The sequence below is a fragment of the Microtus oregoni genome, unplaced genomic scaffold (genome assembly GCF_018167655.1).
Source record: "Microtus oregoni isolate MIOR12 unplaced genomic scaffold, Mior012 000012F_ref0000307, whole genome shotgun sequence".
NCBI lineage: Eukaryota > Metazoa > Chordata > Mammalia > Rodentia > Cricetidae > Microtus > Microtus oregoni.
Window position 1 is genome coordinate 37,810,391 of NW_024543071.1, and position 23,496 is coordinate 37,833,886.

Here is a 23,496-nt window from a genome sequence, read left to right on the forward strand (position 1 = left end):
CCTAAACCTAAAAGACTAACTGAATTTTTTATTAGAAAGACTGCATTTCCCGTTTCCTTCATTCAACAACTTTTACACAGACCTTAATGAGAAAGTCAAAAACTGGTCACATTCAATTCCATATGCCTACCACATTACAAAGATAGGAGAAAGAATTTTTAAAAAAAAAATGTTTTTAATTGAGTTTCAAAAATCAATTCATTGCGCTGAGTTTTTCAGTCACACAGGAAGGAGGCGCCTTTGCATGAAGCTGCTACTGCATCTGCGGGCCCACAGTAGGTGCTGGAACATGGCAACGAGAGACGCATCTTCGTGGAAAGAGAACCCAGCACAGGTGCCTCAGGCCTGTGAGCTCCACATTCTCCACCAACCACTGTACTCTACAGCAGGCAGGTCACTGGGAAGGAGTGAGGCGGGAAAGGGTGGAATAGAGAGGCACGCGTGTGCCTTTTACTCAATAAGCAAATGGGAGGGCAGTGAAAGCTGGAAACCAGGAAGCCATGTGATCAGATCCCCACTTCACCCCCACCCCCAATTTCCCTCCCCTCCCAACATATCACAGGATGCCATCTGGTTAATGGATTGATCGTAAGACCACACAGAGGTCCCTTATGTACTTTTGAGAGACACCGGTGGTGAAGAATGGAACAGGAGCATCAGAGATGATGAAGATGACATCCACGGCTGTTGCCCTAACTAGCTCAGACTGCCGAGGTAAAGGGCCTCATGCTGGGCCAATAAAACTTTCCTGACATTGGACGATCTGCTGAAAAGCTTTGCCTAAAGTTGTTAAAGGAAGTCCAGCTGCTAGAAGAGCAGGAAGGGAAGGATGCGGTGTCCTAAATGAAGACATCCAGGTACCATAATGCAGCACGCGGTCCCCTGTAACAGCCTCATCATCTTTCCTGACTCTGCCATACAGGCCAGTGGCTGATCATTTGCACCAAAGTGATGCCCCTGATTTCAGCATTTTCATCTGGTATTTAGAAAACAGTTAGGGGCTGGAGAGATGGCTTAGCAGTTAAGAGCACTGTATGCTCTTCCCAGAGGACCTGAGTTCAATTCCCAGCCACCACATGGCAGTTCACAACATCTGTAACTCCAGCCCCAGGGAATCCGAGACCCTCCTTTGGTGCACAAAAGTGGTACAGAGAATATAAACAAATAAAATTTTAATTTAAAAAAAGAAAATAGTTAATCAGCCCTTTTTTTCATCATCATGATGGTTAATTTTTTTAAAGATTTAATTTTATGCATGTGTATGTGTATTTCTGTGTTTCTGTGTATGTATGAACACAAGAGTGCAGGTGCCCACAGAAGTCAGAAGAGAGAGTTGGGTCCCCTGGAGCTGGAGTAACAGGTGGTTGTGAGCTGCCCAGCATAGGTGTTGTGACTGAAACGCCTGTCTGTCCTCTCAAGAGCAGCAAGCACGCTGAACCGCTAAGCAATCTCTCCAATCCCCTGACTGTTAATCCTGATGACAACTTGATGGGATTTACAGACATTATAGAAACACATCTCTAGCCATGACTGCGATGAATTTTCTAGACTGGGTTAACGGAAATAGGACAAACCACTCTAAATGCTGGTTTCATGGTTTGGGGTCCTGGATGGAACAAAGCGGAAACAGTAAGTTGACCACCAGCGTCCCGTCCCCCCCCTCCACCCCGTCTCTGTCTGCTCAATGACTTGAAGTCGGCTGACCAGCTGCCTCACACTACTGCCACTTCGCCTTTCCTTCCCCGCCATGATGTCCCTTAAACTGTGAACAAGCATGGACCCTTCCCCCCTTGAGTTGCTTCCTGGAAAATATTTGGTCACAACGACAAAAATAACTAATATAATCACTTCCCCTAGTAGACAAAATTGCCGGGGAGAAAATTGGGATCTTGGGGGTGGGGTGGGATGGGGGTAAGGGGAGATGGGGAGAGAAAAGGGAGAAGGGGAGGATGGGGGGAACTTGGGGAAAAAGGATGATTGGGATAAAGGAAGGTTGGATAGGGGAGCACGGAAGCACAATTCTTAGTTAAGGGAGCCACCGTAGGGTTGGCAAGAGACTTGAACCTAGAGTGGCTCCCAGGAGCCCAAGGCGATGTCCCCAGTTAGTTTCTTGGGCAGCTGAGGATAGGGAACCGGAAATGACCCTATCCTATAGCAATACTGACAAATATCTTGCATATCACTATAGAACCTTTATCTGGTGATGGATGGAGATAGAGACAGAGACCCACACTGGAGCACTGGACTGAGCTCCCAAGGTCCCAATGAGGAGCGGAAGGAGGGAGAAGATGAGCAAGGAAGTCAGGACCACGAGGGGTGCACCCACCCACTGAGACAGTGGGGCTGATCTATTGGGAGCTCACCAAGGCCAGCTGGACTGGGACTGAAAAAGCATGGGATAAAACCGGACTCTCTGAACATGGGCAACAATGAGGGCTGATGAGAAGCCTACTTCATGTTCTGGCTTTGTGGGAGCCTAGCCAGTTTGGATGTTCACCTTCCTAGATATGGACGGAGGGGGGAGGACCTTGGACTTTCCACAGGGCAGGGAACCCTGACTGCTCTTTGGACTGGAGAGGGAGGGGGAGAGGAGTGGGGGGAGGGGGAGGATGGGAGGAGAGGGAGGGAAATGGGAGGCTGGGAGGAGGCGGAAACTTTTTTTTTCCTTTTCTCAAAAAAAAAAAAATCACTTCCCCTGATTTAAATGTACTAATTAGTTATGATGCAGTAACTGGCTATAATGTCTCACCCTGCCCCTTCTAAAAAGTTCTTTATGAAATTCCCCAATTTCAAATGAAGTTCTCTTGGAAGTCCTCATCTTCAGATTCCCATTATTTCCCATCTTGCAGCCATGGAGAAAGACTCATCTGGTAATTAGTGAGTCAGCTTCCCCCTAAGGGACAGACTGAATGTATCTGCTGGATCCTAGGATCATGGCATTGAATTCACAGCCTGACTTATTACTCATTTGTGCTTTGTCATCTTTACTCATGTCTGAATTGCATGAACACATGTGGGCACAGTCTACACAGCAGTTTACATAATACTCAACACAGACACGGCTGCCAAGCATTTTGTCGTTCTTCTTCTGTAATTAGTTCTTTCCAGGTCAACCTCCCAATGGAGTCTAATCCTCACCAATGGGCACACATTTGAAGCAGATTTGAGAACTTGTGGAGTGCAGAGGAAGGACTGCCATCTTCCTAGTATGCCCTTGGCCATACAGGAAACACCTTCTGAAGCCATACCGGGCAACCTAGTTACGATGCCAACAAGCGTCTTAAATCCATTGACTCCACCATTCATGTGCTGACATATAATCAAGCACGTTCGCAGGATACCATGTGCCTCTGCACACATGCGCGAAAGGGTGAGGAACAAACACATGTGGAGGCCAGATGTTCCTGTCTGCTGGTTTCCTCTCTCGCTCTTCGCATTAGTTTTTGAGACAGGGTCTCTCGGCGGACCTGGTGCCTGATGATTGAGCTAGACTGTCTGTCTGTCCAGCAATTTCCCAGGCTCCTCTTATCTCTGCCTCCCACAGTGCCTGACTTCTCCGTGGGTGCCGGAGATTGAACTGACATCTCGCACTTGTGAAGTGAGCACTGAGCCAGCTGAGCCTCCTCCCTGCAGCCCGGTATAAACTCTTTCAAGGTGGGGAAAGGAGCCAATTGTTCGACAATGTTTCTGGTGGCACCAACTTGGCAAAGCACACCTCACTAAAACTATCAATTATAAAAGACTTTTAAAAAGCAGGTGTGGCCAGGTTTGGTGGCTCCTGCCTATACATACAGACACTTGGAACCCTGTAAGTTCTAGACCAGAAGGAATTCCATAATGAGACTGTCTCATGCACACACGGGGAAAAAAAAAAAAAAAGCAGGGGAAACTTTCCATATTGCCATAGCAACTTCATCATTCTTTTGGCATCGCCAATACACTGATTAGCTTTTACTGTTTAACCTGATATAAAGTAGTCACCTGGGAAGAAGTAACCTCAACTGAGGAACTTCCTACATCAGACTGGCCTGTTGGGCTGTCTGTGGGGCATTTTCCTGATTGCAAAATGGTAATTACATGGTGCTCCCCCTTGGCCTTCTTAGATGTTCCCTGGTCACTGGTCTCCAAGGTTTCAGCTTTAACTTGACCTTGAGAAATCCTGATAGGTAAGTCACCAAGTGCATTTCCCCAGTTTTCTCCTGACTCACATCTTAGTAATACATGGCAAGAACCCTGCCTTGCACACTAAGTCAGACTCATCAACCTCCCGTGTGTTCCTGCTTTATTCCTTTAACACCCGAGCCAGTCATTATTCTTCCACATGCCTAGCAAGTCTTTGCAATCTATCCCCCATTCCACCTCATCATCTGGTCAATAAACCTGGAACCTATGTATAAAAAGAGTATGCTCAGCGTCTCCACTGACTAAAGTGTGATGCAGCACACTTTACTTCCACCCGAGACGTTTTGTTTACTTTGGCTGGGATGCAGCACACGAGCGAGCCTGCTGCAACACCGACCCACATCCCAAACACATTATGTGGTTACGCAGGAGAATACCACAGCCTGCCAGGAGGGGAGCCTGAGTCTACCAGCAAAAACCAGAGCCAGCTCAATCACTACATCTGGGGCCATTCCCTTGAAATAAATCCAATGCAATGTTCCATTTGACCACTATCCATGAAGTCCAGATGTTTAGGTTTGGGGGGGCTGACTTGTTATTCAGTGACTCAGACTTGTTCCCAATGAGAAACCTTGCTAACCTGTCTTCTGTTTGGATTTCCTCCTGTAATTCCTTCTAACATCAATTTCCACTGTGATAAAGGAGAAAGGAATCAATGTCCCTGGTATTTTGTTAAGATAAAAGCCCACGCTCAGGACTGAGACAACAGAGAGATTTCCCAAAACTCTTACAGGAGCTTTCAGAACTTCCTCTACGTGGGCTGCATCAGAAAGAACACCACGTACTTGAATCTGAACGTTCTGACCGAGAAGACAAGTCTGGGTGTAAACTGAAAAGGCAGCCCTACCTTGCACTGTTATCCAAGCAGAGGTATTCCCTTGGGTCCGAGGCACTGGAGTTGGTTGTTTTGACACCTTTGTCAACAAATAAGCCAGCCTGAAATACACAACGATGGGCTAAAATGAATATAGAGCCTAAGGTACATCCACACGCATGACAAGGCGTGAAAATAGTTTTCAGCTTATCCTATCACCTAAAACTGGAAATGGGGGGGGGTGCGGTAGCGACCCACAAAGCAAAGATACTGTGAAAAGCAACAGTTTTCCTGGGTATTGTTTGCTTAGTCATTTGCTCATTCAACAGATACTTATTTATTGCACATTTAATGGCATGTATGTTAATTAACAAGTAAAATATATTCCCTGCTGTTACTGATATACAGACAGTCGGGCATGCAATTAAAGAAACTGCTGTGCCCAAGGCTATAAGCACGAGGACTGGGAAACAGGAGGCATTGGTGGCAAAAAGGCAACGAGATGAAGCTCCCTCAGGGTAGGGAGAGAACTCCAGATGTGTCTCCTACATGATGCTGAAATCCTCAAGATGGGGAGGGACTGACTGAGCAGCAGAATGGGCAGGTGGTAAGCATGAAGCAGCTTAAGGTCCCAGAGAAAAATACTCACAGAAGAGTCTGTACCAAGAAAGTCTAGAGAGAAGAGGTAGCATGGGATATTAGAGGGCAAGTCCTCGATAGGACAGACAAACACGACAAGACAGACAAACAGAACCATGGGAGGGGAGAGAAAAGATAACCACATGTCAGGCCATGCACACACACACTTACACCTGCAGATCTAATTCTCTTACAACTAATGACATAAGTATGTGTTGTCATGGCATATGACACCAAGAATTAATTAGAGATAGTTTTTGTATCATAAATATAATTTTAAAAAATGGTATGCTGAATATGTAAGACAACAGGGATCTTACAAAAAGCATCAAAACCAACACTACAAACAAAAAAACAAAAAAAAATACTGCAACTAAAGATGGGTTAAAGGGGGCAGAAGGGAAGAGACCAGACATGAACGAGAGACACTGTCAGTCATTCAGGAGGAAAATAAAATGACCCAGGTTTGTGGCAAGGGGAGAGTGACGGCACAGGGTAATTGATGAAAATCTGGGGCCAAGAAGGGAAGCTTAGCTACTTTTTTAAAAATTAGGTCAAACATGGAATCAACTAGTTGTTTAATACACTGAAATAGACACAAAGAAATAGGGCAAGCATAAAAGAAAGGATTTCCATTTTGACTGTGTTTCTAACATGTCCATAAAACACTGCAGTGGAACCCAGTAAGCAGCAAATGGACATGGCTGACCTGGACCCAGGAAAAGGTTCAGGAAGCCTCAACAAGCAGAGCCACAGGGGCTGGTCGGAGTGCACAGCCGAGCAATCCCAACACGGCGGTTTTCTCCTTAGGACTCCAATTCAGTTTCCTTTAGTTATGAAATCGTCTGCATAATCATTCCCAAGTTTAACAAATTAAAACCTAATTATACGCTCAGGTTTAATACTCTTATAATTAAGTGCATACTGTCACGTCATATAACACTAAGAATTAGAGATCATTTTCATATCACAAATGTCATTTTTAAAAATTAAAGATTCGCCCCTTTGAAATGCTACTTTCCAAATATTAGCCTTAGTCAGTTACCCATCTCACGATAGTCACTGCAGCTTGTTTCTTCTCTCAGTTCTCAAGTAATCCAAAGCCTCTCCTAACGCGGGTGTCTGAGTATTGTATGTGCACGTGTATGTGGGGTTGTAGGGGAAGTGAATCTGTGCACAAGTAGGAAGGTCAGAGACGAGCATCAGCTGTCCTGTCTATCACTCCTCACTTGATTCTTTTGAGACAGGGTCTCTTGCTGAACCTGGGACAGGGCTGGTAGCTAGCAAGCCCCAGCCACTCTCTTGTCTCTGGTCGCAGCAGCTCAGGGCTTACAAGCGCACAGCCACACCCAGGTCTTTGTGCAGGTGCTCGGGTCCTAACTCGGGCCCGCATGCTGCACAGCAAGCATCTTATCTGCTATACCGTCTCTCCAACCCCAACACTCTGATAGGTTTTAAAGGATCCTCTGAGGCTCCCACATGGAAATGTTAACTGTGTTCTGAAGCGAGTCATATCACAGCGAAGATCTAATGATTGCACGTGCAGTAAAAAGTGACCTGTGAGCAAGAAAGGATTCAAGGATGTTCATCAGGATGGAAGGGAGGAATGAGTGGCAAACACAGAAACTGGGGTTTCTGAATGAAATCACCTGTAGGTGATTTAAATTAAGTGCATGTTCTGAAACAGTATCTCACCATCCATCCACATACTTGGTAGTAGTACTGGCTAAGAGATATTCAACGAACACTGTGGAGAGAAGCAGGGAAGAGAAGCAGGAGTCCTAAGCCCCAGACATGTATCCTCTAACATATACGATCCCAGAAACTTCACAATGAGGATAAAAAGGTGAGGGAGAAGGAAGGCGGGCAGGCAGACGGGCGGGTGGGCAGATGGGCGGACAAGCAGACAGACAGCAAGGGACAAGAGAGAAGAGGACTGATCAGCGACGCTATGACAGATTTATACAGATCGTACATGCAAGTGTATGCAGTGTCCTGGGATGATGCGACTGGACTAGTCCTTACCAGATGCTGGCCCTACATTAGGAGTCCCAGGCAGCAGAGCCCTGAGCCAAGTGAACATCTGCTCGTCGGAAATGACTCTGTCACGGCAGCAAGAGGAGGGCCCGACGGCAGCAGTGGATCTGCCCTGTCAGACACACGTCAAAAGCCAGAGCCTACCTTAAAATTTGAGTGCACCCTGTTGTTATAAAATATTCCCAGTGGAGTGAGTTCCGGTTTCTCCAGGAGCTGCAGCCCAGTGGATTCCCCAGTGGGTTCTTTGTGGAATAAATACCATATTCCAGCATCCTACAAATGAAAGGGCAAGGTCATTAAAAACACTGTTTTTAAATTTTGTTATGATGTTTTCACATGCATGGATCACTATGCCTCGCTCATATTCATCCCATCCACCTCTGGCCCTCCTCCAAGCTTCTCTGTTTTCCCCCACAAACAGTTCCCTCTGCTTGGATATTATATACACAGACAGACAGACAGATGACAGACAGACACACACACACAATCCAGGTTCTTTCTAGGAAGAAAATGTATGGTATTTATCTTTCTTCCTTGCTTCCCTTCCTTGTCCCCCCTCCCCTTGTCCCAACAGACACCTTCTTCCTGACCCCCTGCCGTTCCCTCCTTTCATGTAGTATATACACATACTTGTATTATATTTACATTCTGAATGAGAGAAAATATACAACACCGTCCTTTCATGACTATAAAGCCTTGGTTTTTATGAAGCCACCATGTGAAACACCCTCATAAACCCTCTGTAACAAATGTTTCCCATTGTTTAAATTCCGAATTGAGTGCAGAAAGGTTGCCCGCATTATATAGCATCCCCAAGCAAATACAATTTTGCTTACACGATTGAACAAAAGACGTAGCTGGCAAATACTCAAATCCAGCTTTCCCATCGTTATAAGTCTAAAATGTTATGCAGACGCAGAGCCCTGCTTGCCTTCTGTATGACCGGGACAGCACAGCCTTTAAGCAATGTGGTTTTCCATGTTTACCTCCAAACCTGATCAATAGATGAGTCATGTCTATTAAACAACTGTCTGCTGGCAGGCACAGCTCACTGGCTTCTTTCAAACAACTCCAATGCCCTTCCTGTTCTCAGGCAAGTTTGTGCCAACACGGGGGAGAAAACGCCACATGTATGAATCAGGGTGCTGTCTCTCAGTGTGGACCCTGTCTGTTTTACTGAAGGACTACTGGCCCTAACAGCAGATCAGTTTAAAAGTGAGACATGAAAACAGAAATAAAAGTTCTTATTAACTTCATTCCCATTTTTTACATTTTATAACTGAATTAATAATTAGCCCAAAGTGAAGGATAAATTCACATTATGGAATGTTGATAAAGCAGCGTTTTAAAACTTATACAGTATAAAAAGATATTGGTTCAAACTCAGCATGTGTTTATTTAGTGCTCACTACGTGGTTACGTGTAATAAGACTATTGTCGAGTAATTCACAATCTAACGGGGAAGAAAAGGTAACTAAGATATGGCACACGCAGTATCCTGATAGGTGTACTAAGTCCTTCAGGGACACGGAGGAAACAGAGTGTGGAAAGTATACACACCTACACACCCAACTGACTGCAATGTCAACATTTTTCCATGATCAAAGTTTACAAATGGGTCTTAATAAAACAAACTATCCTGAAAGAACCGTTGGCCACCTCAACATTTTGGATGCAATTCAGACAGCAGAAGAAAACTTAAGGGGGCTGGAGAAAAGGCTTGAGACCATACCCCTGCAAGCAGAAGGCAAAGGCAGCCCTCCCAAGATGCCATGGGTTTGGGGTGGGGGATGGAGAGGCACACAGCAGCGGTTTGCTGTTAGGCACTGTCATGTCTAAAGAGGTGATGACAGCTTTGTAAAAGGCAAAGGTAAAGTACAATGAAATAAATGGCTTCTCCTACTCTGCGAGAAGAAGGCCCTGACAAATGTTGTCTTTACTGAAACAGTTTTTCTAAAGAGAAAACAGAAAATTCCAGAACGACCAAAAGAACATGCGTGAGACACATTCGTTATTCTCACTCAAGATCAGGAGGGCGTCTCACAGACTTGCCCCAGGCTTTTGTGGGCTATTTTCAACCGCTCTCCTCTGAGGTCCCAGCTTCTAGCAAAGCTAAAAGGAAGCAGCGTTCTGGCTGCTGACTTAAAGCAGGCAAGGCTGCAGGCTTGCCTCTTGGTCCTAACTTTCCAGGAAGAAACGCTGGGCACAAACCCACACGAGCTCCTCAGGTACTGGACAGAGAACGAAGGAATGGAAATAAGAAATCATTGACTGTCAAAAGACAGTCTTCAAATGTCAGAGTCCTTCAGGTTACATTTCGTGTTTTCAGAACATCACAGATGCAGGTTCCGTGGTTCCACAGTGATGCCTGTATTCTGTTTGCTCAAGGAAACACTCCCGTCAGCTCCCCTCTTTACAGACGCCTCAGAAATTATTTTACACATTCCCAGCCCTTTTAACATGTTGAACAACTATGATACACGCATACGGATATTGACATGTTGCCAAATGTTCACAGACCTACATCCTAACTTTCAGCCCAGTTACAGTCTTGATAGTTTCGTTAAAAATTCATTTGTATAAATCAGTAATTTTGAATTACACTCAACTGTAAGGATAAATTAGCCTGTGTTTACCAATGGGACAATCTCTATCTTTAAAAATAATGTTTTTTTTCTCATAGAAATTGTTTTCCTGTGTGTATATAAACCTATCTGTTTGTCTTAAACAATAGTAGCTGAGGTTTTAGCTGCTTTATCACAATGTCCCTAAAAGAAACTAGCCCTTGCACTTACCAAAAAGATGTGTTCCTTGACCAGAATGACAGAGTAGTCTACACACTGTCTCATTCCAATAAGAACATGGGAAGGCCTCCCTTTTTCATGAGCACCAGAGTTGGAAGTGATGTGTTGCTTGTCCACCAGAGACAAAAACACGAGAAACCAGAAAGACCACATAGAGCACACTGTGAATCCCTCCTGGAGATGGCGCACTCCTAAACCAGCTCACCTGTGTTCTTTCATTGGTCTTCTGTCTAGACAGAAGCTCCTAACTGGCAAGGATTTAGAGAAACGAGAATCACCTCGGTCAGCTCACTCTCAGTAGACGAGCAGCACCAGAAGACCGTATGACGCTTTCACCAAACATCACTCTCACGGAAGCCAGCGTAGTCAAAGCATGAAGACAGCCAAAACGGTGTCATTTACCTGTGAGCCTGCAGCTGCGTTACTGATCAGATGGTTGTTGGGGTGGGCAATCCAGAAAGTTGAAACGGCCCTGCGAGGCATTGTGGAAGGTGACGGAAACATTCTTCACCGAAACCCTACCCCTTAAAATCTCCCCAGCAAGAGTTCCCCCAAAAGTCAAAGGGCTTGACCACCACCCAACTCCCTGTCCAGTAATTACTCACATACAGTCCGTGGTAGGCACAGGCACATAGTTTCCAAACACCCCGTCACGCATGATGGTGCACATGGAACTGTTCCTGTCCGTGGGGAGGAGAGTTCCTGGCTTGGTAAGAAGCCCCAGGTTATGGAACAAAATGTTTCTCTGTTCCACACCATCTTCCAAAAAGAAGCAATGACCTAGTGTGTCGAATCCAATGGTGTCTTTGATCTGCAGAAATATAGGTGCATAACGTCACTGGACACAGACTGCTTGGAGCTTCCGTAAAAACTGATCATATAAGACAATTGAGGTCATTTCAGGAAAGACTAGGCTTCTACAGATGGAAAGACAGATTCTTCAGTAGGAGCAGGTGGAAGCACAGCCTGTGGTCAAAAGCTTACTTGTATAAAATGGAGGCGTCATGAGAGTAAGGAGAGCTAACATTTCAATAACCGGTCCACGTCAGCACAATGTGAGGCTACTTACCAGCAAGCCATTGGTCCCATGCACAGTGATGCACCTTGAAAAGCTGTGGTGAATAGACAGGCCATCCACAGACGCTGGATGTCTGTACCCTCCTTTAGAGTCTACGTCTCCGCACAGGTGAAAATGGACAGGATAGCGCCCCAGGTGCTGCTGGCCCATGTGTTTCATTTCCACATAAGAAAGATGGACTGAAGTAAAATTCTTCTCTATCTACAAGGCAAAATATTCCGAATCAAGTGGAATCCTTTCAGGACAGGAAAGAAGGAATAAGCATGCGTATATAGTATGTAAACAGAAGATGTCTACAGAGGAAATATCTTACAACATTTTGGGGGTTGGGGAGATGGATCAGTTGGTAGAATGTCTGCTATGCAACCGTAAGGGCTTGAGTCCAGTCTCCAGCCCCAGGTAAAGAGACAAGGAAGGGAGGTAAATGTCTGTGATTCCAGTACGGGGGAGGCAGATGAAGGCAGTTTCAGGGGGCTTGTTGACTGCCAGTCTAATTGGTGAGTCCTAGGTCCCAGTTAGACTCTGTCTCAAAATCAAAGTGGATGACTCCTGAGGAACAACCCTCAAGAATGACTTCTGGCTTCCACATACAGGCAGCATGCGCGTGCGCAAACACATACACACACATACCCACACCCCCACACAAGCATACACACACCAATAAAATAAACTGAGCACATTCGTTTTCCTTTTGTGTTTTACCAGAGCCTCACTTAATAACTGAGCACCTTAGGGGCTAGCGATGTAGCTCAGTCGTAGTGTTCAATTGCATTGTAGGAGGCCCCCAGTCGGACTCCCAGTACTGTGAAAGGGGAAAGCAATAGTCAATGCTTCTTTGTGCAGACTCATGTTTCAAAGAGCCATGGGACTGACTTCTAATCAGAAATAAGGAAAAATGAAACAAGGAAAATCACGCACTGCTTTCTGGGGATGGGGGCGGGACAGGGTAGGACAGGGAGCTGTAGGGTGGGGCCGGGTTTGTTTTATTCCTCAGGCATTGCTATGTAGCCCTGGCTGGCCTGGCTGGTACTTAGTATGTAGCTCAAGCTGGCCTCATCATCACCTTTAGAGGAATCCTCCTACCTCAGCCTAGCAAGCCCTGGGATGAAGGTGCACACCACTGTACCTACCGGCGTATTTTGTTCAAATGCACGTAAGACTCAACAGTATCAGCAAGGCTACACATGATGAAGCCACAGCTGAACTAAAGAGGTCAGAACCTAAAGATGCACTCACTTCGCCCCCATAACCACAGACGAGAAAAAGATCAAAATTCTAACTGTGCTATACAGCGACCACTAAGTGGACACTGCTTTTCATCTTGATGCCAAGGTAATTATTAAATCAGATCAGAGGCTGTCTATGTGGGTCATTCAGAGTCTTATTCCCTTTCATCTCTCTATCCTCCACCACAGCTTCTTATCTACTGCATAGCTACTTATTTCTAACTCCTTCCCAGTGTTTAGTTGGAAAAGCTCTCTTTCCCCTATGGGGAAATCTCCCCTGTGATGCAGAGCTGGAATACTCTCAATATCTTCAAGCCCTGGGTTTCTCAAACACATCATTGAAAATAAAGCAGTAACGCTGCATCGGCATTTCTGAAGCCAGAGATTCAGAAGCAGAGCCAATAATCAAAGGCCACCCGACCCAGAAAGAGAGCTCAGACACTCGTAGCCAGATGTGGATCAGACCCCAACACTGGCCACACAGAATACCGTCTGCCATAAGGTAACGGCTTGTTTTTCTCCAGAATAAAAATCTGCACACAGTAATTTTTATGGAACCAGTTTGATTGTGCATATTAGTACTGTCGACCCCTTGGTAATATCAGCTTTTTCAGAAGCCAGGAGATTCTGAGAAATTGCAAACATGGATACCAAGGTCATCATGGTGTTCTCTGTAAGACTGTGTTATTCATGATGTCTAAAGTTAACAATTCTTCATAGAATAATTCTTAATGGATGAACTACAGCACAATGTTCTTCATGTGTGTGTGCATGTGTGTGTGTTTAAGACAGGGTCTTACACAGACCACTACATTAGCCAAAACTAGCCTTGAACATCTTGATGTTCTTGATTCAGCTTCTCAAGTTCTGGGATTACAGGTGTATACAACACCTTGCCCTCTTTTAGGTTTGTTTGGTTTTGTTTTTAAACATTTTCTAATATTTAAAAAAAGAATTACAATGTCTTTTCTTTTGTTTTTAATATTTATTTATTATGTATACAATATTCTGTTGGCGTGTATGCCTGAAGGCCAGAAGAGGGCACCAGACCTCATTACAGATGGCTGTGAGCCACCATGTGGTTGCTGGGAATTGAACTCAGGACCTTTGGAAGAGCAGGCAATGCTCTTAACCGCTGAGCCATCTCTCCAGCCCCCTACAATGTCTTTTCAATATCCATATATGTGAATAACACCACACAACACATATATACATACCCTACCTAATTCCACCACTCAAAAGTTCCTTAGCAATTTAAACATGTCTCAGTACTTAGCTACTAGGCATCACAGAAGCCATCAAATCCTTTGGCCCACCATCACATGTCCTCCAAAGGTGTCAAAATCGAAGAACTGGCACTGATTCTCGGCATAGCAGGAGGTCTCCATTTCTCCTTGGATCACAACGTTCCGGGTGAGAATTCCAACCTCAGCTCTCATGTCTATCCCATCTATGATCTCACCGACATGCAGGAACTGCGGGGTCTCTGGTGATACAGAGGAAGGAAGGATAATGTCAGAACAAAGAAAAGAAGATGAGAAGCCACCCAGAAAAGCATTCTCCCTCATCTGACAATCTCAACACATTATCCAACACCTCAAGATGACAGACTCCCAGAGGCAGGGATCTTACAGACTGTCAATCCACTGCCCGCCCAAAGCCGGAACTCCTGCTGCTGCCCTCAGCCCCAGGCATGGCCAGAGAGCTTGCTTCACCATCTCTAGCTCAGTCCCACCGTGGTTAGCACTAAAGGCATGGGACTGGCCTAGGTCTAGCCACCCGATGACTATAGGAAGAACCAAATGCCAGGGAATCTGAGGAATAAAGGCATTTGCAGCTCTTGTTACGGGATGTCACACTGTGCTCCCATCTCACACTGTGAGCCAGCATCTGCACACTAGCCAGCCCCCCCCCCACCTTTTTTCCTCCTGCTTACTGTCTTTGAAATAGCTACCTTTCCCAGAAGTTGATAAACAATTTCAAAGAAGTTTAGTTTCTCTCTCTGATGTTTTTCTATTAAACTCAGGAAGGAGTATGGGACTTTCCCCAGATAGTAATGATGGATAGTTATCACTGTAACATGGGAGTTTCCTTTTTATTTCTGTGTGCCTGATGTTATCAAAAAAGGGAAAAACTGAATAAAACATAAAGGGAAAAAAAATGCCAACTCTAAACTAAGAATTCTACTTAACATTCTACTTACTCTTTTTTCTAAAGCACAAAGTTTCATACTTCAACGTTCTTTACTCAAAAACAAGCATGTACTTCTTGAAGGGTGTCTGTAGCTTTTGCTCTGTGGCGTCATGGTCAAGTCGTGAGTACAGAGATAAGAAAGCAATGAAAGGAAACAGCGTGCTAAAACCCAGAAGGGAAACGCGGACCAAGGCCTTTGGGCAGGCCCAGCGAGCAGAGGCAGGAGTGGGGATGAGGGCCTGGCACACGGCAGCCGTTCTTGGTGCTCACAGCTCACAGTGCACCTCGTAATCTGCTCTCTTCCAAAAGATGCACTATTCACAATCACAGCAGGAGAGGAAAGTCTCATCAAATTATCTTATCTGGTTCTATTTTAAACATGACTAACAATCTCTTTTCTTTTTTAGTCAAGCAAGTAGGAATTCAAAGAATACTTTCTTTACTTAAGACAAGCTGATATTAACGCCAGGTAGTGGTGGTACACACCTTTAATCCTGGTGCTCGAGAGTCAGAGGCAGGAGATTCTCTATGAGTTAGAGGCCAGTCTGATCTACAAAGCAACAGTCCTAGTCTTTTTGGCAGCCAGGTGTATACAGAGAAACCCTGTCAAGAAAGGAAGGAAGGAAGGGAGGGAGGGAGGGAGGAAGGGAGGGAGGAAGAAAGAGAGAAAGAGAAAGAAAGAAAGAAAGAAAGAAAGAAAGAAAGAAACTAAAAATCAATTCCTTGTTAGTCAGGTTTACTAATATCTGACAGTAAAATAAATAGTAAGAAACCAGGATGGACTTCAGAACACCAGTCTGCCCAGTGCTCATCCTTGCCTTTAATAAGGAAAGGGAGACAGAGGAGCACCAATCACCTGCTCCGTCACACCCGTGGTGGGAACACTGCCTGCAAGGGCAGCTTTCTGTGTGCCACCCTCTGGAATCTTGCGTTGGGTGCACTTACCACTAAGCCCTTGAGCAGGAACCAAAGACCAAGGAAAGAGTATGTTTCCAAAGTCAAGTGAGGAATCCGGTACCTTTAACTTTGACCTGAAAACGGCTGCACTCGGAACACGGGAGAAGAGTGAACTCCTCTGCTTGGTACATGGAATAGTCGGTGCTGGCAACCACGATTCGGTCTCCGGCTTCCCAGCTGCTGACATCGTCCAGCAGGTGAAGCTTCACTCCATCTGCAATCTCCACCCGGAAACCCGAGAGAGAGATTCCTACACAAACAAACAGGCATCAGGAGAAGTGTTTTCCAACGTACCTAAGGCCCAGCAGTACTACTTTTGGGTATATACCCAAAGGATTCTCAATCGAACCACAAGGACATGTGCTCAACTATGATCATAGCAGCATTGTTTGTCCCACTCAGAACCTGGAAACAACCTAAATGCCCCTCGACTGAAAAACAGATAAGGAAAATGTGGTACATTTACACTTTGGAGTACTACACAGCAGAGAAAAATAATTCCATCTTTTGTCCAAGATACTATACTAAATAAATAACTTGATTTGAAAAGTCATTAGAATTTATTTCACTTTTTAAAAAAAATAAAAGTCAGAAAGGACTTGGGAACACTTCAGTGTTTGATAATTTCTCACTTTTTCCAGGCTGAGGAAAAAGCCCTGCCCACAACAATCTCCACCTGGCACTCCTCACTGACGTCTAAAAGGAAGAGAGTTTAGTCTCCTGCTTCCTATGGAGAATTTCCACCCCTTCCAGAAAGCAGGAGTCACTGAGGAAATCAGCCCATGGCAGATGGCAGGAGTTCCCACTTTTAGAAACGAGCAACCAACGTGACGTGGAAATTAAGGTCCCTACACAGGAAGAGCTGACTCAACCCCTGCTGTAGTCATCTCCAGCCTGGAACTTTCCTATAGACTGGGCTATTGCACACACACAGGACCAAACTCCAGCTAGGGCTGGTGTTTAACACCTAGGCCTGAGGCACTCTGGAGGCCGGGAGCAGGGCTGGGTCCAGCTTCTCCACCCAGCGTAGGTACCACTTCTGCTCTTAAACCCACGTGGCTCAGAAGCAGTATGTAAAGAGTTCTTGTCACACGTCAGAGATTCCAATTATTTAATTTTTTTAAACATTTTATTTATATGTATTTTTATTTTATGTGTATGGATATTTTGACCACATGTATGTCTGTGTACCACATGCATGCCATGTCTACACGCGCCAGAAGAGAGCATGTCAGATTCTCTGGAACTGGCTTTACAGACAGTTGTAAATTGCCATGTGGGAGCCAGGAACTGAGCACAGGTCTTCTGGAAGAGCACGGTTCTTTTAACCACTGAGCCATCTCTCTAGCCGCTCCCCCCCCCCCCCGATTTATTTGCTTTAAAGCAGAACAGTGTGTTTAATGACAATCATACAAAGGATTTTATTATGACCCAAGTCATATCTGTGGCAGCGTCAGCATGTATTCAGTGCCTACATGTACTATGTTAAAACTTCATGTGTGATACATACGGCATCCTTATCCTGTGTTTCTCTTCTCATCCTCATTATTCTTCAAATGAGAAGACTGAGGTTTAGGAAGTGAATCCCATGTCAATGATCAAAAGGAAGCAAGAGAACCAGGATGGGATCCCGGACATTCTATCAACAACTCTCCAAATTAATGAAAGATTGGTTTGGTTCACTGATGAGCAAACCTGGGTAACTGCAGATACAATAAGCATCTCTTAATTTTGCTCAGCTCACATTCATTTCATATCACACTTGCTTGAAAAAGGCAGGGATTATTAAAAAAGAGAGACAGGCAGGAGCCAATCCACAACTAATGTGGAAAAAAAAAAAAAAACCTGAAGCAAATGGGTAAATTAAAGAAATCTCAAAAATCAGACAGCCCCTAAATCCCCAGTGCTAACTAAGCTTTAGTTGAACAAATCACAGCAGCCTGGGCCACACAATGAGTGGCAAACAATGGGCCATGGAGGGAGAGTCTGTTTAAAGAAAAACCAAGTTTTAAGGATTACAATAAAATGTTTATCTGAGATTACTGACTTTTTCCTGGTGCATTCCTAAAGCATGAGGTTCTAAAGACGATGGCAGTGCAGAAGCAGACTCAGGCTGGCCAGAGGATCAGGTTCAAGGCTTTTGTCACTATTGGGGGCTACAATGGTCATCATGTTGGTCTTAGTATTATTTAGTACTACAAGGTGGTAGCCACTGCCATCCGAGGAGCCATCATATTGACCAAGTTTTCTATGGTCCCTGTGCAGAGAGGCTACTGGGCAACAAGACTGGCAAGTCCCACATTTTCATGCAAAGTGGCAGGCCGCTGTGGCTCTGTGTTGGTACAACTCATGCCTGCCCCCCAGAGGCACCAGCATTGTCTCTGCTCCAGTGCCCAAGAAGCTACTGATGATGGCCAGTATTGATGACTGCTACACATCAGCCAAGGGCTGCGCTTTACCTGGGCAACTTTGCCAAGGCCACCTTTGATGCAATCTCTAAAACCTACAGCTACCTGACCCCTGACCTCTGGAAAGAGACTGTGTTCACTAGGTCTCCTTATCAGGAGCATCTTATGAAAACCCGCACCAGGGTCTCTGTTCAGAGGACCTAGGTTCCAGCTGTGGCTACCACATAAGGGTTTTTATACAAGAAAAGTTACGTGAATTACGTCTGTTAAAAAATAAATAAAAGGGGCTGGAGAGATGGCTCAGAGGTTAAGAGCACTGACTGCTCTTCCAGAGGTCCTGAGTTCAATTCCCAGCAACCCACATGGTGGCTCACAACCATCTGTAATGAGATCTGGCGCCCTCTTCTGGCCTGCAGGCATACATGGAGGCTGAACACTGTGTACATAATAAATAAATATTTAAAAAATAAATAAATAAATAAATAAATAAAAATAAAATTGAAAATCCTAGAATATTGTGAGCTGGAAAAAAACATTCTAAACAATATGGTTAAAATAATTTTGATACTGCATTGCTCCTTTATTTTCCATTTGCCCATAAGATAAATATTTAGATAAGATTATCAAGAGGTGGGGCACTAAGTAACAGGGTGGGGACTTTCCCTCTGCAGGTGGCCAAAGGTGGCATGTACTAGCTCTTCTACATAAAGAGTCTAAGCATATCATCACGTCCAATCACGGTGTACACCAACCAGATTGGCTCCGTTGGTCAAAGCCAAGAAACGAAGCTACTTCTATTACTTGTGTGGCTGTAATAAAAGACCCTGACAACAGCAATGTAAAGAAGGATTGTTTTTCCCTCACAGTTGGAGGGGATACTCCATCACGGTGGGGAACTCCAGGTAGCAGGAGCTTGAAGCAGCGGATCACACTGTGTCTACCCACAGAGAGCAGAGAGGGACGAACCCTGGGCAGGGAATAGTGCCGCTCACAGTGGTCAGTCTTTCTGTTTCCATAAACCTTGCAAGATACTTCCTCAACCACCTGCATGCCCAGAGGACAGGGGTCTGTAGAACTCATCAAGCTGACAACCAAGATCAACCACCACATGACTTAATTAGACACTATGACTCAAGATCCAAAACACAGTCCAAAGAGGGCTGCCTAACCTAAAATAGATCAGTAGCTAGTCCAGACTTCCTGAGTCTACAAGATCTAAGTTTAGTAGGAAAATCTGCCAAGACAGACAGATGTCTGAACACAGTAAAGCCTTACCGCTATCTGTCTCGGTGCTTACCCATGTCTCCCAGGGTTCAAACCCCCTCTGCCTACCTTCAATCCATTCACTATAGGCTGTCACGGAGAACTTCTGGCCCTCCAAGGTGTAAAATTCTCCTTGAGCCAGAGCCTTCCCGCCAGTGCTGTGGTTTTCATAGTTCCTCACAGATTCGTTGCAGGAAGAGCTTCCACCATCGATGACACCAACTAAAGCCCAAGCTTGCCTAGAAGGAAGACAGCAAGCACATCTGGTTATCTGTTAGAGTAACACCCCGAGCCCCGGAGCGGACATGAATAGTGAGGGAGGCTGCTTTTCAACATCTGCACTTCATTTCCCACTCTTCCCAGGAGACTGCCGTTTCCAGGCTTTGGCTGAAGCCGCCGACGTCACAGAGGCAAATTCACCTGATTTTCACAAACTTGTTTTTCCAGCTTTGTCACAGGTGAAGCAGTGATGACTACGGCATCGGTTAATCACGGACTTCCTTCCTGGACACCCACACGTGAGCATATGTCATTCTAGACATGATCTCTTGCTGTCTCCTAAAAAAAGACTGCCACCTGCTCTCCTGCAGTGTTTGGTGGTTGTTTTTGTTGAGATAGGGTCTTGGGTAACCCAGGCTAGCACTGAATTATGTCACTGAGAGAATGATCTTAAATCCCAGTCCCCTCTTGCCTTCACAACCAAAGTGCTGGGGCTGCCATCACACCTGGCTTCTCAATTTGTTTTGTTTTTGTTTGGTTGATTACATGGTATCACTAGAGATAGAGCTCATGACCTAAAAGCTTTAAAAGTTAATGCTGGGGGTCTGGGTACCTGAATGTTCAGGTAGACTAACTCAACACTGAGGTGAACCGTGGCTCTCGAGCCTCAGCAGCAGAACAACCTGAGGGAGGAATCGCTGAATCAGATAGCTGCCCCCACTCTGCAGCCACCACAGCCTGACAGTCAGAGGGTCAGAGAATCTGCATGTCTAGCAAATATCCCAGTGATGCAGAATGATGCTCCTAACCGTAGTCTGAGAACCCTTAGGATCTAGGGAGTAGGCTCGGTCAGTAGAGAAGCTGCTGGAAAAGCAGAAAAACCTAAGTTCAGATTCCCAGCACCTTCTAAAAGGCAGGGTCCAGTGGCACACATGGGTGAGCCTACTATTACAAAGGCAGACACAGGTAGATCACTATAGCTTCCTGACAAGTTACCCTAGACAAATCTATGGACTTCAGGTTCAGTGGAAGGAAGGTCTTATCTTAAAATATGAAATGGAAAGCAATTGAGGGAGACACTAAAGGTTGTCCAAAGGCCTAATCACACACCCACACCCACCCCTAATTTAGAGGTCACAGTTTACAGCAGTAATTATCACTCTTTTGTCTTGGGTACTACTCTTTGAAAACAGGCTCTAAGACAACCCAGGCATTACCAGTTTTTTAATGTCTGTGCATTTAGAAACAGTTGAGAATCACTAAGTACGAAGTTTCCAAACATCCTTAAAGCCACAGAATTGCTAGCCAACAAATTTCAATTAAAAAAAAAAAAACAATTACCTGTAGAAAACAAAGTGTTTTTAAAATGTCAAAATGGACTCGTCCCAGCTTGTGTCCAAAGTTTGTCAAAGAAAAAAAAATATATAGCCACAAAAGCCAGGAAACTCTTTTTAAGCCTCTTGTTTCAAAACAAAGAAAAATGTGAACTTCATACTTTGAGAAGAAAAATACTAAATGTAATCTATGCCAGACAGATGGCTAGACGCTCAGAGAAAAAGTTCACTAAAGCAAGCCTCCAGCCTTCCACGTCCCACAGCTGCCCCTAAGGATTAGGGGCTGAGAACCAGTCAGAGCTGTTTCTATTCCTTGATACAGCAGAAAGGATCAAACAAAGAGTGTCTCAACTATTATCTCCCAGTAGAGAGGAGAGGAAGAATGTCAGAGGCTCCCTTTCCTGCCCAGAACGGCCTCAGCAACTACCAAACAATGTTCTGTTCTACTAACATTATCTCAAGAGCACTCCCACTTCCTCCTCCACTTGTGGGAAATTTCAATGCAGTAGCACCCAGTCTTCGAGAGGTGCCTGCTTCTGTACACTGGAGGTAATGTCAATACAAGGGAAGCTGGTGTACAACACCGTTCTAACTTCTCCATTAGTTGAGTGGTGATGTGTTAAAGGGCATTTATAAGGCAGATCAGTAGAGGGAAAAAGCAAAGTCAAGACAGTTACCACTGGTGACACAAGATCAGAAGCACTGAGGACCTGGGGGAACAGAAGCTGCCACTGTTGTCACAGCTACACCAGGAAGCATAGCAGGTACTCTGTGGTGTGTAATATTAGTGACCTCTAAATGCTGTGGAACATTTGTTTAATGATGCAAAGATGCGTTGCATTCTTTTATGTTACATTTGTTTAATTTTGTGAAGCTGTGTTTCTCTGCCTGTCTAAAACACCTGACTGGTCTAATAAAGAGGTGACCGGCCAATAGTGAGGCAGGAGAGAGACTAGGCGGGGCTGACAGGCAAAGAGAATAAATAGAAGGGGAAATCTGGGAAGAAGAGATCAAGGGGAAAGAAATGGAGGAGGACATCAGAAGCTAACCACCAAGCTACACAGCAAGCCACGGAGCAAGAAGTAAAGAAATGATGGAGGAAGGTCATTGGTTAAAAAATAAAGAAACTGCCTTGGTCCATTTTATTGTTTAGAACATAGGTGGGTGGAGTAAACAGAACAGAATGCTGGGAGGAAGAGGAAGTGAGCTCAGAGACACCATGCTCCCCTCTCCCGGGCAGACGCGATAGCTCTGCTCTCTGAGTCAGACGGCAATGCAGCCAGCCACCAGGTCAGACATGCTGAATCTTTCCTGGTATGTGCACCTCGTGGTGCTACATAGATTATTAGAAATGGGTTAAGAGGCTGAAACTAATGGGCCAGGCAGTGTTTAAAAGAATACAGTTTGTGTGTTGTTATTTCTGGTGTAAAGCTAGCCATGCGGGAGCAGGGCGGGATGAAAAGCAGGCCCGCAGCTCCCTCAACAAAGAAAGGTATATATGATAAACCTAAAAGCTCAGAGGTAAAAGGTAGATGGGATAATTTAAGAAAAGCAGGCAAGAGAAAAGCCAAGCTAAGGCTGGGCATTTAAAAGTAAGAATAAGCCGGGCAGTGGTGGCCTTCAATTGCAGCACTTGGGAGACAGAGACAGGCAGATCTCTGTGAATTTGAAACCACTCTGAGCTACAGAGCGAGTTCCAGGACAGGCTCCAAAGCTAGAAAACCCGTCTCAAAAACCCAAATAAATAAATAAATAGAAGTAAGAGTAAGCCTCTGTCTGTGACTTATTTGGGAGCTGAGTGGTCACCCCCCCCCCCAAAGAGCAAAAGAAAAGAGAGTAAAAAACAAAGCAACTGCAACTCTGATTTGGAGCTTCAAGGTCCCCCAAAAGGCCCACGTGTTGAAGGCTTGTTTTCCAGCCTGTGGAGCTATTAAAGAGTAGCTGGACCTTTAGAAGGTGGTGGGGAGAGGGAGAGAGGCCTTAGGGTGGCCAGCTAAGGGCTATAGAGGAGTTAAGAGTACTGGCTGTTCTTCTGGAAGACAAATCCTAAGTGACCTGCACTACAGGAAGCAGCTTACAATCTAGCTCCATGGGATCTGACACCTTCTTCATGCCTGTGTGGACACACACATACACATACTCACACACATACACACACATTTACACATGGATCACTGGAGGCATGCACCAGCAGGGCTTATGGCACTACACACACACACACTACAAACACATACACACTCACACACACTGCAAACACACACAACACACACTCACACATGGATCACTGGAGGCATGCCCCAGCAGGGCTTATGGCACTACACACACACACACACACACACACT

General features: G+C 45.1%; 1 protein-coding gene across 2 annotated transcripts in view; it reads right to left on the reverse strand.

The window, feature by feature from the left end:
* Positions 1 to 23,496, reverse strand: part of Cemip2 (cell migration inducing hyaluronidase 2) — an 81,903-nt gene that overhangs the window by 36,718 nt on the left and 21,689 nt on the right. For both annotated transcript variants that reach the window (XM_041661384.1, XM_041661383.1), the window contains exons 5-12: positions 19,671 to 19,840; positions 15,992 to 16,180; positions 14,097 to 14,266; positions 11,546 to 11,755; positions 11,082 to 11,287; positions 10,879 to 10,948; positions 7,817 to 7,945; positions 5,030 to 5,118 (exon numbers count right to left, since the gene is read on the reverse strand). In XM_041661384.1, coding sequence (XP_041517318.1) covers positions 5,030 to 5,118; positions 7,817 to 7,945; positions 10,879 to 10,948; positions 11,082 to 11,287; positions 11,546 to 11,755; positions 14,097 to 14,266; positions 15,992 to 16,180; positions 19,671 to 19,840 — 1,233 coding nt within the window. The remainder of the gene's footprint in view (positions 1 to 5,029; positions 5,119 to 7,816; positions 7,946 to 10,878; positions 10,949 to 11,081; positions 11,288 to 11,545; positions 11,756 to 14,096; positions 14,267 to 15,991; positions 16,181 to 19,670; positions 19,841 to 23,496) is intronic.